The following is a 20,353-nucleotide window of genomic DNA, read 5'->3' as shown; positions in this document are numbered from 1 at the left end:
TGGCACTTATCATTTTCTTTACTATATTCACATAAACCATAAACAATACAGTATATGGTATTGTTATTGTATATGGCTAAATATATGTCATAAACTTGCTTCTTTCCCTTACCATTATAAGTGTGAGATTATTCTGGGTTGAAACATTCAGAGCAAGTTTAGCCATTCTCACTTTTATGTGGTAATTCCATTGTGTTACTACACAGTGATTGTTAATATGTTCTCCTATTGATAGACATTTGTCATATTTTCAGTTTCTTGTTATTACAATGTGGCAGTGATCATACTAGTACATGTCCATTTGTGTGATTTTGCAATGGCTTCTTATACACACCAAGAATTGGTGGGTACAGAATATGAACATTTTCAACTCCATTTAGGTATGCCAATGTACTGCTCAAAATATTTGTACCAGCTATCTTACTAATAGCTTATAGAGCTTACTTGAGTTTTCCACAAAAATTTGTGCGTGGACTTAGACAGAACTTGCATTTTCCACATTGAGGTGCGTAGAGTGGAATTACTTTGTCACCTAGAAAAAAAAGGCCAAGTGTTGGATGATGCACGGTTGTTACTTATAGTTTTCACCAGGCGAATTGGTGGAAAACACTATTCTTTATTGTATATATCTTATATTCGGTAGGAAGTATAGGTAGCTACAATACTTTGTTAACCTACAAGATTGCTGATTCTCCCAAGTACTGCATATGTTATCTTTTTTCTTTTTTTCTCTGCTGGACAGTCTAGCAACACATCTGTATTGATACCTTCAAGTGCAGAATCCTGTCTGACACTTTGTTGTCCTTGCAACACTCTGCATCATGACTATTATTTACTATGTCATGCCTATTATTTATTACATTTGTAAACACCTTAATTATAGGAGATATGGGCAATAGGCTTGATATGGAGAGTAAATTATATATCATCTCCATGTTTCACCATAGTTCACTCAAATTCTACATTTTTCTACTTTTTATTCAATTTGAATTTAACAAAGACCTCTAGCCTCTGATGACTAAAGTCCAATAATGATAATTAACATTTGTTCAACCTTTAATATGTGTCAGTCACCATTCTAACTGCTTGCATATATTATCTCTTTAATTCTCAGAATAACTCTTTGAGATGGGTACTATTATTATCCCCATTTTAGAAAATGGAAATCTAAACTGAGTCACAGAAAAGTGACTTAGCTGACTAAGGTTACACAGCCAGTAAGTGGCAGAGCTGTGCCTTAATTGGCTGGACTTCTTTGAAGATTCCAAATTTTGAAGAGCAATTTGCTTCTATAATCTTGTTTGGAATAGAAATGTGATAAGACATTAAAGCCCTCAGCTTGTCACAGTTCTCAGGTCTTGGACAGACCGTGTTATAGCTCTTAGACAAATTAGCGTTACAGCTCTGCGTTACAGCTCTATTTCATTTAGAAAATAGCAGGAAAATCCATCCTCGAGGCGTGAGGGCATGCCGACCCAAAGATGCGAAGAGAAGAGTGCCCCAGCGTGCGGGAGAGAGAGAGACCCCCCGCCCTTTGGCTCCTCTTTTTATGTCTTTTCCTCTCCCCTGGGCCTGCCCTGTGTAAGTTGGGCTAGCCAGGGGTGCTGTTTGTTCTACCTGAGGTCCTCACTGTGGTCCTTGGACCTTCCTTTGTTCTATTTTCACGGACTTGTCCTTTCCTTGTTTTTTAGCCACCGCCATTCTGGACTCCTGTTTCCTATTCTAACTACCTAACAGAAAGATACTAATATACCTCTCAATTTGGAACATCTTCATTAAAGGAAGAAAGAAGGATATGGTTCATCCTAGATAAGTGACAATTGCATAGCTCATATTCCAGTATTTGGTGGATCTGTTACAACATGTAAAGTAAATAATTTCGGCTATTGTCATGCTTTATATATATTTATCTTACAAGTTCCCAAGAAAACATTTCAGCTAACATTGACATATGCATAATATTTCCCACTTAAGCTACCTAAGGGTCTTCATTCTTTATATATTAAAATAGTTCTGTTTTATTTAGAGGAGGTTGCTGTAAATTGTCATCTGTGCCCCCACGGAGGCTTCGGTGTAAGCTCACTTTGTAGCTTTGCTTCGTAGGACAACTTCTCAGTGCTGGATGTAAATAAAGTGACTGTGTTTTCCAGATTTCATTAGACAGTTCTGACTGCAGATATTCTGCCTCATTGTTAGATTGTGATAGATTGTGTGTCTTAGTTTCGCTTTGGAAAAGATGGTCCCCTTATGTAAGTAGAGATTGATTATAGCATGCAAAGGCAAGACTGTAGCAGAATTATCCCTGAAATACCCTGACGTTTCCGTTTAGTTGGAATCAGAAATTAAAATACCTGGTTTGAAGTTGGTCACTCCTGGCCCAATACTTTCCACAATTCCTGCAGCCTCATGGCCAAGAATCACTGGGAAAACCCCCCCCTCAAATTGAGGATGGAGAATATGGGCATCAGAATGGCACAGAGCAGTGGCAATTATCTGCAAAGCAATCACAGACTTGAGTCCTGTTTCTGTAATTATATCAATAGGGTTGTTAGGATAATTTTAGGCCAATGACACCTTGAAACTTAACAACACTCATTGAGGTCAATAAAAGAACTGCATTTTGAAAAATAAAAAGAACAATTAAAAATATATTAGGATATATTCTTTCCTCTTAATGCATCTTTGTTTTCTTCCTTTCACTGTCCCTGAAAAATCACACAGAGAATTGGCAGTCACTGTCTCTAGGAGGGGAGAAATCAAAGGTAATAAAAGTCTATTAGAGGGAGTGCAGGGAACACAGGCTTCCAGGGCTTGTTCAGATTTTATTGAAACTAAATGAAATACAATTGAGGTAATAAACTTTTATAGTTAAAAGAGCTGTATCAAATAAAGGATTATCTTAATTAATTAGAAAGTATCCCTGCATTATTCTTCAAGATTCTGTTCATGAGGATATCTCATTCAGTCTCAGGCAAAATCTCTTACTGGGTGATCCCGAGGAAAAATATAAGCCAGGTCAACTGTAGGGAAAATAGAGAAATTGACCCACCTTGTCACCTATGATGCCTCTCTGCTCAGTACCGTCTCTTCTCCCTGCTCTCTCGCTTCTGTTCCCTCCTGTGAGCACCCAAGACCCTTAGCACTTCAGATCTTTTCTTATTTTGAACCAAACTCTCAATCTTCCTTTTAAAACATCTGTCAATACCTGGCAACTGGAAAACAAAAAGAAAACCTACCTAATTCTAATCTAATGTAAATTCCTGTGTCTGATTCTTATAATTCATCCCTCCTGGGAATAAATACCTGTTTTTGATGTGAACCTAAAAACGTAATTCCCCACAGTGGGAAACTCCTGAGACTCTCAGTCAAACCACGTAGGTCTGACCTGACCAAAGCCAAGTCAGCATTTGGTGTCTTGTTTATCCTGCCCTGGGAAACTCCATACTCACCTGGATTCGAACTTCATGATCCTTGGGGGGAGCTACCTCAACCTCTTCAATGCTGAGGGGCTTGTTTGCTTCCCAGGCGATAGCTGCTTTGCATTTAATAATCTGAGAAAGAGGGAGAAAGGAGGAAAGGGCGAGGGGTAAAGAACAGAAGGGAGGAAGAAAGACAGAAAGAAAAATATCGTGGAAAAAAGTGAAAGAACATGTTGATACCATTATTTCATGAAAGAGAGTTTTGGGGTTTGTGGCTGGATGTTATACACAGTTATTGTAAAGACAAGGGACCTTAATTGACAATAGGAAGTCAAAGTCTACATTATAGTCATTGCACTTTTAATTTTTGAAAAAAACAGGTGTTTTAAAATTTACCTTAATGTAAGGCCTTGATTTTTTCCCCTCTCCAGAACAGAGAGGATAAATTTATAGGATTTGGAGAGAGTAGATGACCAATATGTATTTTATGATTGAGCGATTGATTTATCAGCTCTGCATTACCTGAATCCTTATTGCTAGAGCGAATGTGTTTTACAACTTTGCTACTCAAAATGTGAACCTCCTTGACACTAGCAGTTATTAACATCATCTGGGAATTTGCTAGAGCTATAAGCCCTGTCCAAAATCCACTGAATCAAAACCTGCTTTTGAACAAGATCCCCATGTGATTCATTTGCACAAAAAAGTTTAAGAGATGAGGCTTACATAATTATTAAATTTATCAGTGGAATGTACATTAAAGATTTTGTCCCTTTGAAACCTGGATAAAAATATATGAAAAGAAATTAAGCATTAAAGATTCTATAATCTATAATTTTAGCCCCTTAAAATTTTATTTTTAATTTTAAATATAAGTAATATCGAAGGAAAGTAGAAAGAAATAAACCTATACTTCATTCTAATGCTATTATGTTTACTTTTGGTATGATATTCCTAGTCTTTGTTCACATGAACACGTATTTTTGATACTTGTTATGCAATTTGAACTGTATTTTAAATATCATTAGTCTTATTATAAATTAAACATAGAAATGCAAATAAGAAAAAAAACAAAACCCATCTGTAATTTTGTCTTCTACTTTATGATTTTGAGGTAGATCCTTTGAGCTTTTTCACTTGGGACAAAATTGTATGTAATATTTTATAATTTTTTTATACTTATTAATATACAATGAATATTTTTCCATATTCTTTTCTAAAATTTTAACAAATACAAATTTTATGATTATGGCACAGGTACTGAAATCTCTCTTTTTTGGGCTGCTATAAATAGTATTTAATTGAACACCCTTGTAGTAAGCATTTTGGCAAATTCAATTATTTTCTAGAGTAAATTCCTAGCATGGAGGTCACTCATATCCTTTTGATCATCTTTATTTTTTTCTTCAGATTTATTAAAATATGATTGATATACAGCCCTGTTTAAGTTCAAGGGGTATATAGGATAATGATCTGACATACATATATGATGAAATGATTACTACAGTGGGATTAGTGAACATCCATCATCTCATATAGACATAAAATTAAAGAAAGAAAAAAAATTTTTCCTATGATAACTCAGGATTTACCTTCTTAACAACTTTTAAGTATAACATTCAGCAGTGTTGATTATATTTACCATGTTGTACTTTATATCTCTACTACTTATTTGTCTTATAACTGGAGGTTTGGAAGTTTGTACCTTTTGACTACATGCAATTCTTTCTCTCCATCCCCCTCCACCCCCGCGCTCCCTGCCCCCGCCCTGCTTCTGGTAACCACAAACCCGACCTCTTTTTCTATTTGTTTTTGAAGTATAATTGGTCTCTGCTTTTTTAATATGCTGTCTAGATTGGTCATAGCTTTTCTTCCAAGGAGCAAGTATCTTTTAATTTCTTGGCTGCAGTCACCATATGCAGTCATTTTGGAGCCTAAGAAAATAAAGTCTCTCACTGTTTCCATTGTTTCCCCATCTATTTGCCATGAAATGATGGGATCGGATGCCATGATCTTAGTTTTCTGAATGTTGAGTTTTAGAATCATTGGAAGGAATGATGCTGAAGCTGAAACTCCAATACTTTGGCCACCTGATGTGCAGAACTGACTCATTGGAAAAGACCCTGATGCTGGGAAAGATTGAAGGTGGGAGGAGAAGGGGATGACAGAGGTTGTGATGGTTGGATGGCATCACTGACTCGATGGACATGAATTTGAGTAAGCTCTGGGAGTTGGTGATGGACAGGGAAGCCTGGCGTGCTGTGGTCCACGGGGTCACAAATAGTCCGACACGACTGAGTAACAGAACTGAACTGAACGTTCATTGTGTGTGTGTGGGTGTGTGTGTGTTCGTGTGTGGATATACCACATCCTCTTTATCCATACATCTCTTGATGGGAACTTAGCTTCTTCTTCCGGCTGGCCATATGGCATGCAGAATCTTAGTTCCCTGACCAGGAGTTGAACCCCTGCCCTTGCAGTGGAAGTGCAGAGTCCTAACCACTGGACCTCCAAGGAATTCCCTGGGACTTAGCTTTTGATCAGCTTTAAATTGCTGCTTTCTGAGAGCAATACCCAAGGAAACTTCTTTTAGCAGATGTATAAAGAGACATGCTGCTAAGTCACCTTAGTCGTGTCCGACTCTGTGCGACCCCAGAGACAGCAGCCCACCCGGCTCCGCTGTCCCCGGGACTCTCCAGGCAAGAACACTGGAGTGGGTTGCCATTTCCTTCTCCAGTGCATGAAAGCGAAAAGTGAAGTGAAGTCGCTCAGTTGTGTCCGACTCCTAGCGACCCCATGGACCACAGACCACCAGGCTCCTCTGTCCATGGGATTTTCCAGGCAAGAGTCCTGGAGTGGGGTGCCATTGCCTTCTCCAATAAAGAGACATACACACACACAAAATCCCAAAAGAATTGATCAAAGAAATGGTATATTTGCTTACTTTTCCCTTGGTGCCCATTTTCTTTGGGAAATTTGCCTTGGAAGTTTCTCTCAAAGTTTCTCTCTGATTTAAGAAGCTCTTCTACTTCTATCCAGGGTGTTCCATATCCTGTAATGAATTGACTTTGAATAAATACCATTTCAGCTCTTGTGTTCTCCAATCATTTTCTCTCCTTTTTGTTTGCTGTAATCTGAAACTTTGCCCTTCTATTCACGTCATCATTTGTGCTATCTTGTTTCAGCTGCAAACCCTCATTTCTTCCAAATGTTTTGGGAGATTTTTGTTTACTTGTTTTTTTTCTTCCTTTATTGCAAAATATAAGATAACATAGAAAAGGTCATTAAACTTATTGGATAAGTCAACAGATAATTATAAAGGTCATTAAAGCTATTAGATAAGTTATCATATAGTTATAAAATTAACAAACATCTCCAGTGCCTCAGAATCCCTCCTATATCCATCCTTCTCTTTCACAATGCTAGTAATAATTTTCTTGCATTTCTTTTATGATTTATGCTTCTCTATACAATATAGTTTAGTTTTACAGATTAGAAGTTATATGGATAGAGTCATAGGGCATGTGTTCTTTCATGGCTTTTTTCCCTCTCAACTATTTTTGTGAGATTTAGCCACATTGGCTGTAGCTACACTTTATTTCAATTATTGTAGAGTATTCCATTATATGAATACTGTAGAGTATTCCATTATATGAATTGACCACAATTTTTTCATCCATTTTCTGTTTTATAGTGAATCAGGATTGCTTAAAAATTCCTTTCATGTATTCTTGTTGTGTTTGTGCTTGAGTTTCCTTAGGGAAAGTTCAGGGCTTTTATGCAACCAACATACCCTATTAAGGTGAAGCCAACTGTTAAAATATTGAAATACTTTTCATCCTGTTGGTAAAAAGCCATAGTATTCTACTATCTTCTCCAGAGAGATAGTAGAACTATCTTTATATTAGTTAAAACTTTAACTAATATTCTATTATTGACTACGTTTTTCTATCACAATGTTTAGAAGTACGATTTTTACTCTTCGTTTCTACTTTCTCACTACTCATGGTTTCACTTCTCTACTTGTCTGGTTTCCATCTCTATATTTTAATTGAAAATTCTTTGGAAAATTGTCAGTGGCCTCATTTTTTAAAAAGTGACCTTTAAAAATTTCTTTCTAGTGTTTCTTATTTTATTTTTATGACTTCTTTCTCTTTAATCCAAACTTCTGCCAGGAGTTTCTGTGTGCTCCTAGATGTTTCTGTTTTTTTAGATGTTTCTATTTTAATAGTGTTCACGGAATAATTTCATCTTCTTTCTTGACTCCAGGCTCCTTTCTCTAGCTTGCCTGTTTTGGCACTAGCATCTCCAATCTTCTGAAACCCCGCTTGACCTTGCTTTCTGCATTGTTTACAAGCTTTGTGTATTCTACCTCTCGTGTGCCTTTCATTTCCCTTTTTCTGTTTTTATTATTACATGTAGACAAGATAGATAAGAGTAATCTTACTTATTGCTTATGTCATCACAATAGCCTTTTTTTAAAAACTGATTTTCCTATGCAGAGCTGCCTCTGCCAGTCTGTGTTTCAAAATGTTGTTAGATGAGTACTCTCTCTCTTTTTTTTTTTGGCTATGTATCTAGGGTTCTTTATTCTCCACAGAGTGATACATGCTAAGGTGGGTTGGGCTTGGGCCGATGTCCCCATATGTACAGAACTGAATAAAGTGGGTCTCTGAGAAGAAGTCTGATTTGCCTTGATGTGGAGGGGAGCTGGGGAGGATGGAGATGAATGTGACAACCACGATGTGTTCAGTCCTGTGCTGGTTCTGGCCTGGAATGTAGGGAGTTATGGCAGCTCTAAGGGTGGTCACTACCAGGTAGGGGTGGCCTGCCAGGCTTGGAGGGCCTTTTGTACCACATCTTCCCACTGGGCATCTGATATCTCATGAGCCCAGGTAGGAACCCCTGGTGCAGGCAAGCTTATGCCAGCCATTGTCCTTTTCATCAGCTCTACGTGTTCTGGGTCCATGGGAATAGAGCTGTGGTTGTTCAATGTTGTATCTCCCTGCTCATCTTCGTCCTCACTTTCTAGTGGTGGGTCCGGCAGGCGAATGAAGCCCCAGGGCCTGGATCCGATCTTGAATATCAGCAACTACATCTTCTCCATCCCCCACTGGTGCCAGTTCCACCTCCTCTTGTTCAGGATCTTGGTTCAGAGGCTGGTAGGAGTAGCCAGCTGGGCCTGCCCCTGTTTCCTCTTGTTCTTCCTCTGGTTCCTCACTGCTCCAATCCTCTGTGCCTTCCGTGGGGCCCTGATGTGGCCCCAGTTTCTCAGTCTGATTGGGGAAGATACGTTCAGGACCCACGGTGTCTCCCCCTAGAACTACTGCTGCCATCGGGCAGGGGCTGCTCAGAGCCCACGACCCAACCCTAGATGAGTATTTTCAACAATTTTTACTATATCATTCTCTTCATCTAAAACCATCAAGAACTCTCCTACTGAATTCTCATTCTGGCATTCAAGACCATTTATCTACAACCCAGTCTGTGTTTCAGAACTTATCTTCCAGCTCTCCTCCAATGTACTGTGTGCCTGCCTTCCTGCCTCCATGATTTTGTCTAAACTGGTTCCCCTGATTAGAACACCTACTGCTGCCAGTTCTTCCTACTAAACGAACATATTCTTTGTTTTTAAAGATTCATTTGCTTTTGCTTATACTGGGTCTTCCTTGATGTGTGCCAGCTTTCTGTAGTTGCGGTGGAGTGGGGGAGCTACTCTTTAGTTGCAGTTGCGTGCTCCTCATTGTGGTGACTTCTCTTGTGAAGCATGTGCTCCAGGGTGCCTGGGCTCAGTAGTTGTGGCCCATGCCCTTAGTTGCCCACAGCATGTGGGGCAAGGGGGGCATGATCCCTTTCCAGACCAGGGGTCATTGAACCAGTGTCCTCTGCATTGGTAGGTGGGTTCTTAACCTCTGGGCCACCAGGGAAGCCCTGAACTTATTCAGGACCTTAAGAACATATTCTTAAAAAAGATCTTTTTTTTCTTTGAATCTCTACAGCATTCATTGTGTTTCCATCTCCTTACTGCTCACACATAGATAGCTACATGAAGCAAAACGACTCTGTCTCCAGCCTCCAGTGTCCTTAACTATAATGATTGTATTTACTTACATTTTACACCCTTCACAGAGTACTTCAGAGTCCTGAAAGATACTAGGTACTTAATAAGTGCTGGGCAAATTGAGTATTTACCTTGGAAACCCAATATGCTTTAACATATTTTCTGAATGCTAGGTATTTACCTTCTTTCTGCCTTTCTTTTTGTGCTGCACTTTGATGAGCTTCTTTGAAGATGGGGACTGTCTTTTATATTCTTTCATAAAGAACCTGCTAAGAAGTGTTTTGAGTGGAAACTGGGTAAGAGATTTCGAATGGTAGAACCCTGGGATTTTGAATGTGAAGGTGTCTTCCAATTCTAAAATTAATATTGTAGATTCTTTCCATGAGGATGGCTTTACCTTTTCTAACAGTTGATTTTCAGACTTGTGTTGTTCTCAAAATTTCCAATGTTATATATGTTTAAAAGTATAATCTCTCACCCATTGAATTAATATATACATTATTTTAATAGTAATTCATTAATCTCAGTATAAACACCCAAACAACATATTTGGGATCCATAATGGTTCAAATTGAATTTGTTCTGTTTCTGCAAAAACTAGCTCTTGCTTTTTAATGCACATTTCCTCTATTTCCTATATATAATTATGCTTCTTTGATTTTAGTTTTTTTTTTTTTTTTTGCAAGTTAAAATATCTGATATCAGTTCTTTCAGTTCCTCAGTCATGTCCAACTCTTTGTGACCCCATTGACCGCAGCACGCCAGGCCTTCCTGTCCATCACCAACTCCTGGAGTTTACCCAAACTCATGTTCATTGAGTTGGTGATGCCATCCAACCATCTCAACCTCTGTCGTCCCCTTCTCCTCCCACCTTCAGTCTTTCCCAGCATCAGGGTATTTTCAAATGAGTCAGCTTTTCACATGAGGTGGCCAAAGTGCTGGAGTTTCAACTTCAGCATCAGCCCTGCCAATGAACACCCAGGACTGATCTCCTTTAGGATGGACTGGTTGGATCTCCTTGCAGTCCAAGAGACTCTCAAGAGTCTTCTCCAACATCGATTCTTCGGTGCTCAGCTTTCTTCACAGTCCAACTCTCACATCCATACATGACTCCTGGAAAAACCATAGCCTTGACTAGATGGACCTTTGTTGGCAATGTAATGTCTCTGTTTCTTCCTATGCTGTCTACATTGGTCATAACTTTCCTTCCAAGGAGTAAGCGTCTTTTAATTTCATGGCTGCCATAACCATCTGCAGTGATTTTGGAGCCCCCAGAAATAAAGTCAGCCACTGTTTCCACTGTTTCCCCATCTATTTCCCATGAAGTGATGGGACCAGATGCCGTGATCTTAGTTTTCTGGACGTTGAGCTTTAAGCCCCTTTTCACTCTCCTCTTTCACTTTGATCAAGAGGCTCTTTAGTTTCTCTTCACTTTCTGCCATAAGGGTGGTGTCATCTGCATATCTGAAGTTATTGGTATTTCTCCTGGCAATCTTGATTCCAGCTTCTGCTTCTTCCAGCCCATCGTTTCTCATGATGTACTCTGCATAGAAGTTAAATAAGCAGGGTGACAATATAGAGCCTTGATGTACTCCTTTTCCTATTTGGAACCAGTCTATTGTTCCATGTCCAGTTCTAACGGTTGCTTTCTGACCTGCATACAGATTTCTGAAGAGGCAGGTCAGGTGGTCTGGTATTTCCATCTCTTTCAGATTTTCCACAGGTTATTGTGATCCACACAAAGGCTTTGGCATAGTCAATAAAGCAGAAATAGATGTTTTTCTGGAACTCTCTTGCTTTTTCGATGATCCAGCGGATGTTGGCAATTTGATCTCTGGTTTCTCTGTCTTTTCTAAAACCAGCTTGAACATCTGGAAGTTCATGGTTCACATATTGCTGAAGCCTGGCTTGGAGAATTTTGAGCATTACTTTACTAGCATGTGAGATGAATGCAATTGTGCAGTAGTTTGAGCATTCTTTGGCATTGCCTTTCTTTGGGATTAGAATGAAAACTGACCTTTTCCAGTCCTGTGGCCACAGCTGAGTTTTCCAAATTTGCTGGCATATTGAATGTAGCGCTTTCACAGCATCATCTTTTAGGATTTGAAATAGCTCAACTGGAATTCTATCACCTCCCCTAGCTTTGTTCATAGTGATGCTTTCTAAGGCCCACTTGACTTCACATTCCAGGATGTCTGGCTCTAGGTGAATGATCACATGATCATGATTATCTGGGTCATGAAGATCTTTTTTGTATAGTTCTTCTGTGTATTCTTGCCACCTCTTCTTAATATCTTCTGCTTCTGTTAGGTCCCTACCATTTCTGTCCTTTATTGAGCCCATCTTTGCATGAAATGTTCCCTTGGTATCTCTAATTTTCTTGAAGAGATCTCTAGTCTTTCCCATTCTATTGTTTTCCTCTATTTCTTTGCATTGATCGCGAAGAAAGGCTTTCTTATCTCTCCTTGCTATTCTTTGGCACTCTGCATTAAAATAGAAATCCAAAAAAGAGTGTATATATATGTGTGTGTGTGTGTGTGTGTATATATCTGATTCACTTTGCTGTATAGCAGAAACTAACATTGTGAAACAACTATACTTCAATAAAAATTAATTAATAAAAAATTTGCCTCCAATCCAACAGCTAATATTCTCAGAAATCACCAATCACAACTGTAACAGAATGTGCATGTCAAATGGGATATAAGCTTGCCTTCCATTATTAAACTGACTGTGTAGTCAAAAATGTCTATAAGAAAATAAAATTATGCTTCTATATCTCAGTGGAGTTCAAATTATGAAATTCATGTTGTGTTTCATGTCAGCTTTCCTGTTAACATATTAAGTTCAAAAATTATTGGCTGTGCTTAATATCAACTCCTGACTTTTAATAAAGAAAGCCTAAATATTAAAAAAAAATGTAGGCTGTAATTTCTTAACATTTCCCTCATTTGTCCTTCTAGTCACATAACTACCATTGTAGTTTATTTCTTCAGTATTTCTTCTTTGTTTTTAAAAAATGAGATAAATTCATTTAGCATAAAACTCAGCATTTTGACCATTTTAAAGTATGCAGCTTAGTGATTGTTAAGTATATTTACAATATTATGCAGCCATCATGAATACTAATTCAAGAATTTTCATCACCCCAAAAAGAAACCCGATACTTAGTAGTTTATTTATCCCTTTACCTATCCTTAGCGCAACCACTAATCCACTTTCTGCCTTTGTAAATTTGCCTATCCTGGACACTTTATTTAAATGGAATCTTACAGTGTATGGCCTTTTGCATTTTCACTTATCATAATGTTTTCAAGTTTCATTCATATTGTAACATGCATCAGTATGTCCTTTTTTATTGCCAAATAATATTATATTGTATGGATATACCACTATTTATTTATATTTTTTCAGTTGATGAATATATTTTTTCCCTTATTGGCTGTTACAGATAAATATTCTGCTAAAATATTCATGTATGTTTTTTCATGTAGAAAACATCTTTTCAATTCTTTTGAGTATATAGCTAGGAATGAAATTGCTAAGTTAACTCTGTGTGTAACTTTTGAGCAACTGCCAACGTTTTCGTCATGGTTGCACCATTTAACTTTTCAACTAGCAATGTATGAGGCTTCCAGTTTCTCTACTCTTCATCCATACTTGCTTTTTTTTTTTCTTTCATTGTAGCCATCCTAGCAGGTGTGAAATAGTATTCCTCACTGTTTCTTGAATGGTATTTCTCTCACAACTTCTTCATTGACCTCCTAGTCTCTTACTTCTTCAAAATAGATTTCCAAAGGGACATTAAAATCATTTAATTTCCTATTCAAAAATCTAAATGGTTGCATAATAGATGTATCAAATTAGATATGAATTTGCTATCCTGTAACTCAAGGATTTTTAACCTACTAATATGTATGGAGGTACACTTTAGGAGCTAATGCATTAGTTTTCAACAAAGCTGAAAAGTTCAGCTGTCACCTGATTATCTCTTGCTGCTGCTGCTAAGTCGCGTCAGTCGTGTCCGACTCTGTGCGACCCCAGAGATGGTAGCCCACCAGGCTCCCCCGTCCCTGGGATTCTCCAGGCAAGAACACTGGAGTGGGTTGCCATTTCCTTCTCCAATGCATGAAACTGAAAAGTGAAAGTGAAGTCGCTCAGTCATGTCCGATTCTTAGCGACCCCATGGACTTCAGCCTACTAGGCTCCTCCATCCATGGGGTTTTCCAGGCAAGAGTACTGGAGTGGGGTGTCTTTTTACCCTCCTTTGTTAATTTTGTTTCCTGTACCTCCACTTCTGTAGGTGAAATTACTACTTTTCCTTCAAGGCTTATCTCAGAAATCATCTTCCAAATGAAGCCTCTTCTGATCTTTCCATTCTTTCCCTTCTTTTGAACATCCAGGGCAATTGGTATGTTTTTTACACCATCTATCCTATTCTGCCTTATAATCTGAAACACTGAGTTCTTTCCTTGACCTTCCTCCTTAGTACAAAGACTTACTCATCTTGTGTCTCTGCAGTGCCTTACACATATAAAATATTTAATAATGATCAAGTAATTTGAAATTGTTCAATGGTTTAACAGATATTAGATGAACTTTTTGAGGTACAGAATGCTGTGTGGTACTGAAATGTAGCAGGACCCTATGCTCCTTCTTCCTCATGTCCTCTGCCAGCCTTTTGTCTGTGGAAAAACTTTCAGTTCAGTTCAGTCGCTCAGTAGTGTCCGACTCTTTGCAACCCCATAAATCGCAGCACGCCAGGCCTCCCTGTCCATCACCAACTCCTGGAGTTCACTCAGACTCATGTCCATCAAGTCAGTGATGCCATCCAGCCATCTCATCCTCTGTCGTCCCCTTCTCCTCCTGCCCCCAATCCCTCCCAGCATCAGAGTCTTTTCCAATGAGTCAACTCTTCGCATGAGGTGGCCAAAGTACTGGAGTTTCAGCTTCAGGATCATTCCCTCCAAAGAAATCCCAGGGCTGATCTCCTTCAGAATGGACTGATTGGATCCCCTTGCAGTCCAAGGGACTCTCAAGAGTCTTCTCCAACATCACAGTTCAAAAGCATCAATTCTTCGGTGCTCAGCCTTCTTCACAGTCCAACTCTCATATCCATACATGACCACAGGAAAAACCATAGCCTTGACTAGAAGGACCTTTGTTAGCAAAGTAATGTCTCTGCTTTTGAATATGCTATCTAGGTTGGTCATAACTTTCCTTCCAAGGAGTAAGTGTCTTTTAATTTCATGGCTGCAGTCACCATCTGCAGTGATTTTGGAGCCCCCAAAAATAAAGTCTGACACTGTTTCCACTGTTACCCCATCTATTTCCCATGAAATGATGGGACCAGATGCCATGATCTTCGTTTTCTGAATGTTGAGCTTTAAGCCGACTTTTTCACTCTCCTCTTTCACTTTCATCAAGAGGCTTTTTAGTTTCTCTTCACTTTCTGCCATAAGGGTGGTGTCATCTGCATATCTGAGGTTATTGATATTTCTCCCGGCAATCTTGATTCCAGCTTGTGTTTCTTCCAGTCCAGCGTTTCTCATGATGTACTCTGCATAGAAGTTAAATAAGCAGGGTGATAAAATACAGCCTTGACGTACTCCTTTTCCTATTTGGAACCAGTCTGTTGTTCCATGTCCAGTTCTAACTGTTGCTTCCTGACCTGCATATAGGTTTCTCAAGAGGCAGGTCAGGTGGTCTGGTATTCCCATCTCTTTCAGAATTTTCCACAGTTTATTGTGATCCACACAGATTAAATTTATTTTATCCACACAAATTAAATTTATTTATTAAATTAAATTTTCCACACACTGTCTGTGTGGAAAAACTTTGGCCAAAGGATAAATTTAATCAGAAGTGAGAAAAAGCAGAAGCAAAGAAAAACAATCTGACAAGACTAATCATGAAAATTTTGCACCTTGTTTTATGTCCTTGGATATGTTCCAGTGTCTCTTGGTTTATAGTCTATGGGAACTTGGATAGAATTTGTACTCTGCTATTGTGTGAAAATTGTATAATTTAAATTATGTTGTATTGGTTCATGGTATACACTATCCTTCTACTTTTCTGTGTATTCATTCTATTAATTTTTGAGAGTTTTATACTGAAATGCCAACTAAAAGTCTAATTTAAAAAAAAGGGGAGGGGGGGACAAGATGGCAGAGGAGTAGGTGGACGTGAAGTATATTTCTCTCGACGGATACATCAAGAATACACCTTCAGACACACAAGTGCATGCAGAACACTAGCTGAGAGTGGACAGGAGTACCTGACAAGTGGAAAAGAATATATAGAACCATGCAAAACTCAGTAGGACAAAGGAACTAGGGGGAAAAACAGGAGTGTTAGTAGGACTGGACCTGCCCTCAGTGGGTGGGGGACCTGAAGCAGGGGTTCAATCCCCACACTGGGGCAACTGTCTGAGTCAGAGGAGAAACATTTAAGGCTGAGAGTGGAACAGCTGACCTGTGGCAGCCTAAATGGAATGAGAATCAGACAGTCCTTGCCACAGCCATACATACCCCAGACAGGAACCCTGGTTCCCTGGAAGGTGCAGTGGCTGGGAGCTGGAGTTTAGGGATTGTGGAGCAATCCCAGAGTGAGGGCTGCTGTTGACTGCAGAGAGGCAGACTGAGGGGATGTGAGGGAGGAGATCGTGGTGGGAAATGCTGGTGGAGGAAAGTCAGGCAGCCATGGAAGCAAGGCAGTACTGCTAAGTCTACACGCAGAGGGTGGAGCCATCACCATAGCCTCTCTCTCCTCACATGCCAGCATCGGCAGGTGAACAATAGAAAGGCTGGCCCATCAAACACGTGATGCACTGAACTATGGAGTAGGACCCCACCCACGGTGCCCCTTTAAGTGCCTGATGCACTGACCAACAGAGAAGGACCCAGGCAAGGGAGCCCTTTAAGTACCTGAATGGGCAGAGCTATGGAGAAAGACTGGCCAAAGAGGCCTTCTGTTTGTCAGCTACAGTTCAGTTCAGTTCAGTCGCTCAGTCGTGTCCGACTCTTTGTAACCCCATGAACTGCAGCACACCAGGCCTCCCTATCCATCACCAACTCCTGGAGTTCACTCAAACTCACGTCCATCGAGTCGGTGATGCCATCCAGCCATCTCATCCTCTGTCATCCCCTTCTCCTCCTGCCCCCAATCCCTCCCAGCATCAGAGTCTTTTCCAATGAGTCAACTCTTCGAATGAGGTGGCCAAAGTACTGGAATTTCAGCTTTAGCATCATTCCTTCCAAAGAAATCCCAGGGCTGATCTCCTTCAGAATGGACTGGTTGGATCTCCTTGCAGTCCAAGGGACTCTCAAGAGTCTTCTCCAACATCACAGTTCAAAAGCATCAATTCTTCGGCGCTCAGCTTTCTTCACAGTCCAACTCTCACATCCACACATGACCACTGGAAAAACCATAGCCTTGACTATATGGACCTTTGTTGGCAAAGTAATGTCTCTGCTTTTGAATATGCTATCTAGGTTGGTCATAACTTTCCTTTTAAGGAGTAAGCATCTTTTAATTTCATGGCTGCAATCACCATCTGCAGTGAGCGACAAGAGGCTTGAAAAAAGACTTTGATAGGGCCATAGCTCCTGCACCTGAGGCAGTCCATGTCCCTGCACACTTGGCGCCACCAGGGTCCCTGCAAGCCAAGCATCTGTGCCACCCTCATGCTCAATTCTCACTGGGGCAGAGCTGCCACAGGCAAAAAATGTCTTGCATCTGTGTGTGCAGGGTCACTTCAGTCATGTTGGACTCTTTGTGACCCTGTAGACTGTGTGGTCTGGCAGGCTTCTCTATCAAGGAGAGGGTTTCTCCAGGTAAGAATGCTGGAGCGTATTGGCCAATACTTGTTGCTGTACCCTTCTAGAGCACTATATTTCCTGTTGCCCTAGCTGTCAACTCCGCTGAGTACCTGGTGCTGCCAGAACCCCTGCGACCCAAGCAGCTGCACCACCTCCACGCTTGGCCCTCGCAGGGGCAAACCCAAATCCTTCAGGGCAGCCTCAGGAGCAAACCCCAGTGGATGACTCACATATAGAGGTGGAAATAAAACCATAATTGAAAACCAGGGGCAGTGTGGCTAAGGAAGAAGACCCAAAACCTTCCCACTAGCTGTACAAGCTGCAGATTAAATCCACATGATCAACTAGGCAGACTCTGTGTCTATGGAATATATAAAAGGACATTGAGAACTCCCACAAAAGAAAACACACTAGTTCTGATAGCTGTGGGCATTGGAGGCAAGAATACACAGGAGTAGGATCAGATTAGAATCTGAGCTGCCCCCAAAGCAGGTCCAGAGATCAGCACAGCGTTGGAGGGCATCCTAGGGAGGTAAGGTGTCCTGTGACTCCCAGAGAGGGAAAGAACTCTGACAGAAGTGACTCAAGAAAAACACTTATTATTCTTATGTTTTGACTTGTTCTACAGATTCTTTTGGATTTTTTTTCTTTTCCCCCCCCTTTTTTCCCTCCCCTCTATTGTAGTTGTCAATTTTATTGGCTCTATGGAATCCAATTAAGCTTTTTTATTCTCAGTCACATTTTTTATTGTTATAAACCTCTGCCTCTATGTTGGACTTTTGCAGTTCTGTGGAGTTTCTCTCTCTCTCTCTCTCTTTTTTTTTTTCTTTTCTCTTTTTCTAATTTTAATTTTAAAAAATCGATTATTATTTTTTCTACATTTATTCCTTTGTTTGCTTTTCCTACTGTTCTTTCCCCTTGCAGTTAATCTTTAATGTATATAAATATTCTTTATCTATCTCTATTTAACTTTTCATATCTATTCTTTCCTTCTTTTCTTTCTCTCCTTTCCTCTCAACATATTTGTTAGTTTTATTTCCATTGCTTTATTCCCCAATTGGCACCTTGCTTTAATTTTGTTTTCTAATTCATGCTTTAGTTAGTTTTGCTCTGGTAGATATAATTTTTGGTTTCCTTCTGGGTCAATCTATTGTACTTTATTTTTGTTGGACTGTTTTGATTTTGCTTATGGGTGTATATATATGTGTGTGTGTATATTCACTCACACTTTTTTTGTTGTTATAAACCTCTGCCTCTACATTGGGCTTTTGCAATTCTGTGAAGTTTTCTTTTTTTCCCTTTTTTCTTTTATCTTTTTTATAATTTTAATTTTAATTCTTTTAAACCTATTGTTTTCTACATTTATTCCTTTGTTTGCCTCTCCTACTGATCTTTTCCCCTTGCAGTTAACCTTGTAGTTAATCTTCATCTACCTCTGTTTAACTTTGCTTATCTATTCTTTCTTTCTTTCCTTTCCTCTCAATATATTTGTTAGTTTTGTTTTCATTGCTTTATTCCCCCTTGGCACCTTGCTTTAGTTTTGTTTTCTAGTTTTTGCTTTAGTTAGTTTTGTTCTTAACTGGTGAATATAATTTTTGATTTCCTTTGTTCATTGGGTCAGTCTACTATACTTTATTTTTGTTGGAGTTTTTACTTTGTTCATGGGTGCGTATGTATATGTGTATATTCATTATTTTAATTATTGTTTCATTATTTTGTAACTGCCATTTGTCTGGGGTTCATCTTTGGTTTCTCATTTTTAGATATTTAGTTTAATCTCACTGAATGCCATAACAAACCACTTGTGGAATCTTTGTTCCTGACCAGAGATCAAGCCCTGAGTCTTTGGAGTGGGAGCACTGACTCAAAGACCCTAGACTACCAGAGAACTAACCCTGCTGCTGCTGCAGAGAACTAACCCTGCTGCTGCTGCTGCTGCATCGCTTCAGTCGTGTCCGACTCTGTGCGACCCCATAGACGGCAGCCCAGCAGGCTCCCGCATCCCCTAGGGTGTATCAAATAGTGAGAACTCACACAAAGGAAACCTCTTGAATACAAGACTCAGTATCACCCAACCACCAGAAGCACCCTGTGTAGGAAGTCTCATCTACACAACAAACAAAACAAAAATACAAACCCAATCATCAGTAGACAGGAGTACCACCTCACTCAGCCTTGCCCATCAGAGGCAAAACAAACAAACAAACAAAAACTCAGCACAAATTTCACACTATATGAAGCTTACACAAACCACTGGACCAAACTTAGGAGGGTAGAAACCAAAAGGAAGAAAGAATTCAACCTTCTTCAAGGAAAGAATTCAACTTTCCCTGAAGCCTGGGAAAAGGAGACCTCAAACACAATAAGTTAAGAAAAATAATGAAAAGGCAGAGAAATAATACAAAATGAAGGAATAAACTAGAAACACAGAAGTCCAAATAAATGAAGAGGAAATAGGCAAACTACCTGAAAAAGAATTCAGAATAATGATAGTAAAGATGATAAAAAACCTGGAAAATAAAATGGAGAAAATGCAAGAACCCGTTAATAAAAACCTAGAAGAATGAAAGAATAAACATACAGAGACAAACAACATAATTACTGAAAAAAATACTCTAGAAGGAGTCAATAACAGAATATCTGAAGCAGAAGACGAATCAGTGAGCTGGAAGATAAAGTGGTAGAAATAGCTTCTGAAGAGCAGAATAAAGTAAAAAGAATGAAGAGAATGGAGGATAGTCTCAGAGACCTCTGGGACAATATAAAACACACAAACATTCTTATTATAGGTGTCCCAGAAGAAGCGAAAAAGAAAGGGTATGAGAAAATTTTTGAAGATGTTATAGTTGAAAATTTCCCCAAGATGGAAAAGGAAATAGTTAATCAAGTCCAAGAGTCCCATACAGAATAAATCCAAGGAGAAACATGCCAAGACACACAGTAATCACATTAACAAAGACTAAACACAATGAAAATATTAAACGAAGCCAAAGAGAAGCAACAAGTAACATACAAGGGAAATCCCATATGCTTAACAGCTGATCTTTCAGCAG

The 20,353-nt window shown here is 39.3% G+C and overlaps 1 protein-coding gene and 1 pseudogene across 1 annotated transcript in view; both read right to left on the bottom strand.

Moving 5' to 3' along the window:
* ADH4 (alcohol dehydrogenase 4 (class II), pi polypeptide) overlaps positions 1–6,468 on the bottom strand; it is a 32,262-nt gene extending 25,794 nt beyond the window's left edge. The window contains 4 exon segments of the mRNA NM_001102059.2: positions 445–532; positions 2,352–2,493; positions 3,450–3,551; positions 6,364–6,468. Coding sequence (NP_001095529.1) covers positions 445–532; positions 2,352–2,493; positions 3,450–3,551; positions 6,364–6,381 — 350 coding nt within the window. The 5' untranslated portion in view covers positions 6,382–6,468.
* Positions 6,469–7,989: 1,521 nt separating this feature from the next.
* On the bottom strand, positions 7,990–8,923 carry LOC616936 (male-enhanced antigen 1-like; annotated as a pseudogene).
* Positions 8,924–20,353: the final 11,430 nt, after the last annotated feature.

Source organism: Bos taurus, chromosome 6 (assembly GCF_002263795.3).
Source record: "Bos taurus isolate L1 Dominette 01449 registration number 42190680 breed Hereford chromosome 6, ARS-UCD2.0, whole genome shotgun sequence".
Taxonomy (NCBI): domain Eukaryota; kingdom Metazoa; phylum Chordata; class Mammalia; order Artiodactyla; family Bovidae; genus Bos; species Bos taurus.
The sequence above is the reverse complement of the archived record's forward strand: the minus strand, read 5'-3'. Positions and strand labels throughout refer to the sequence as shown.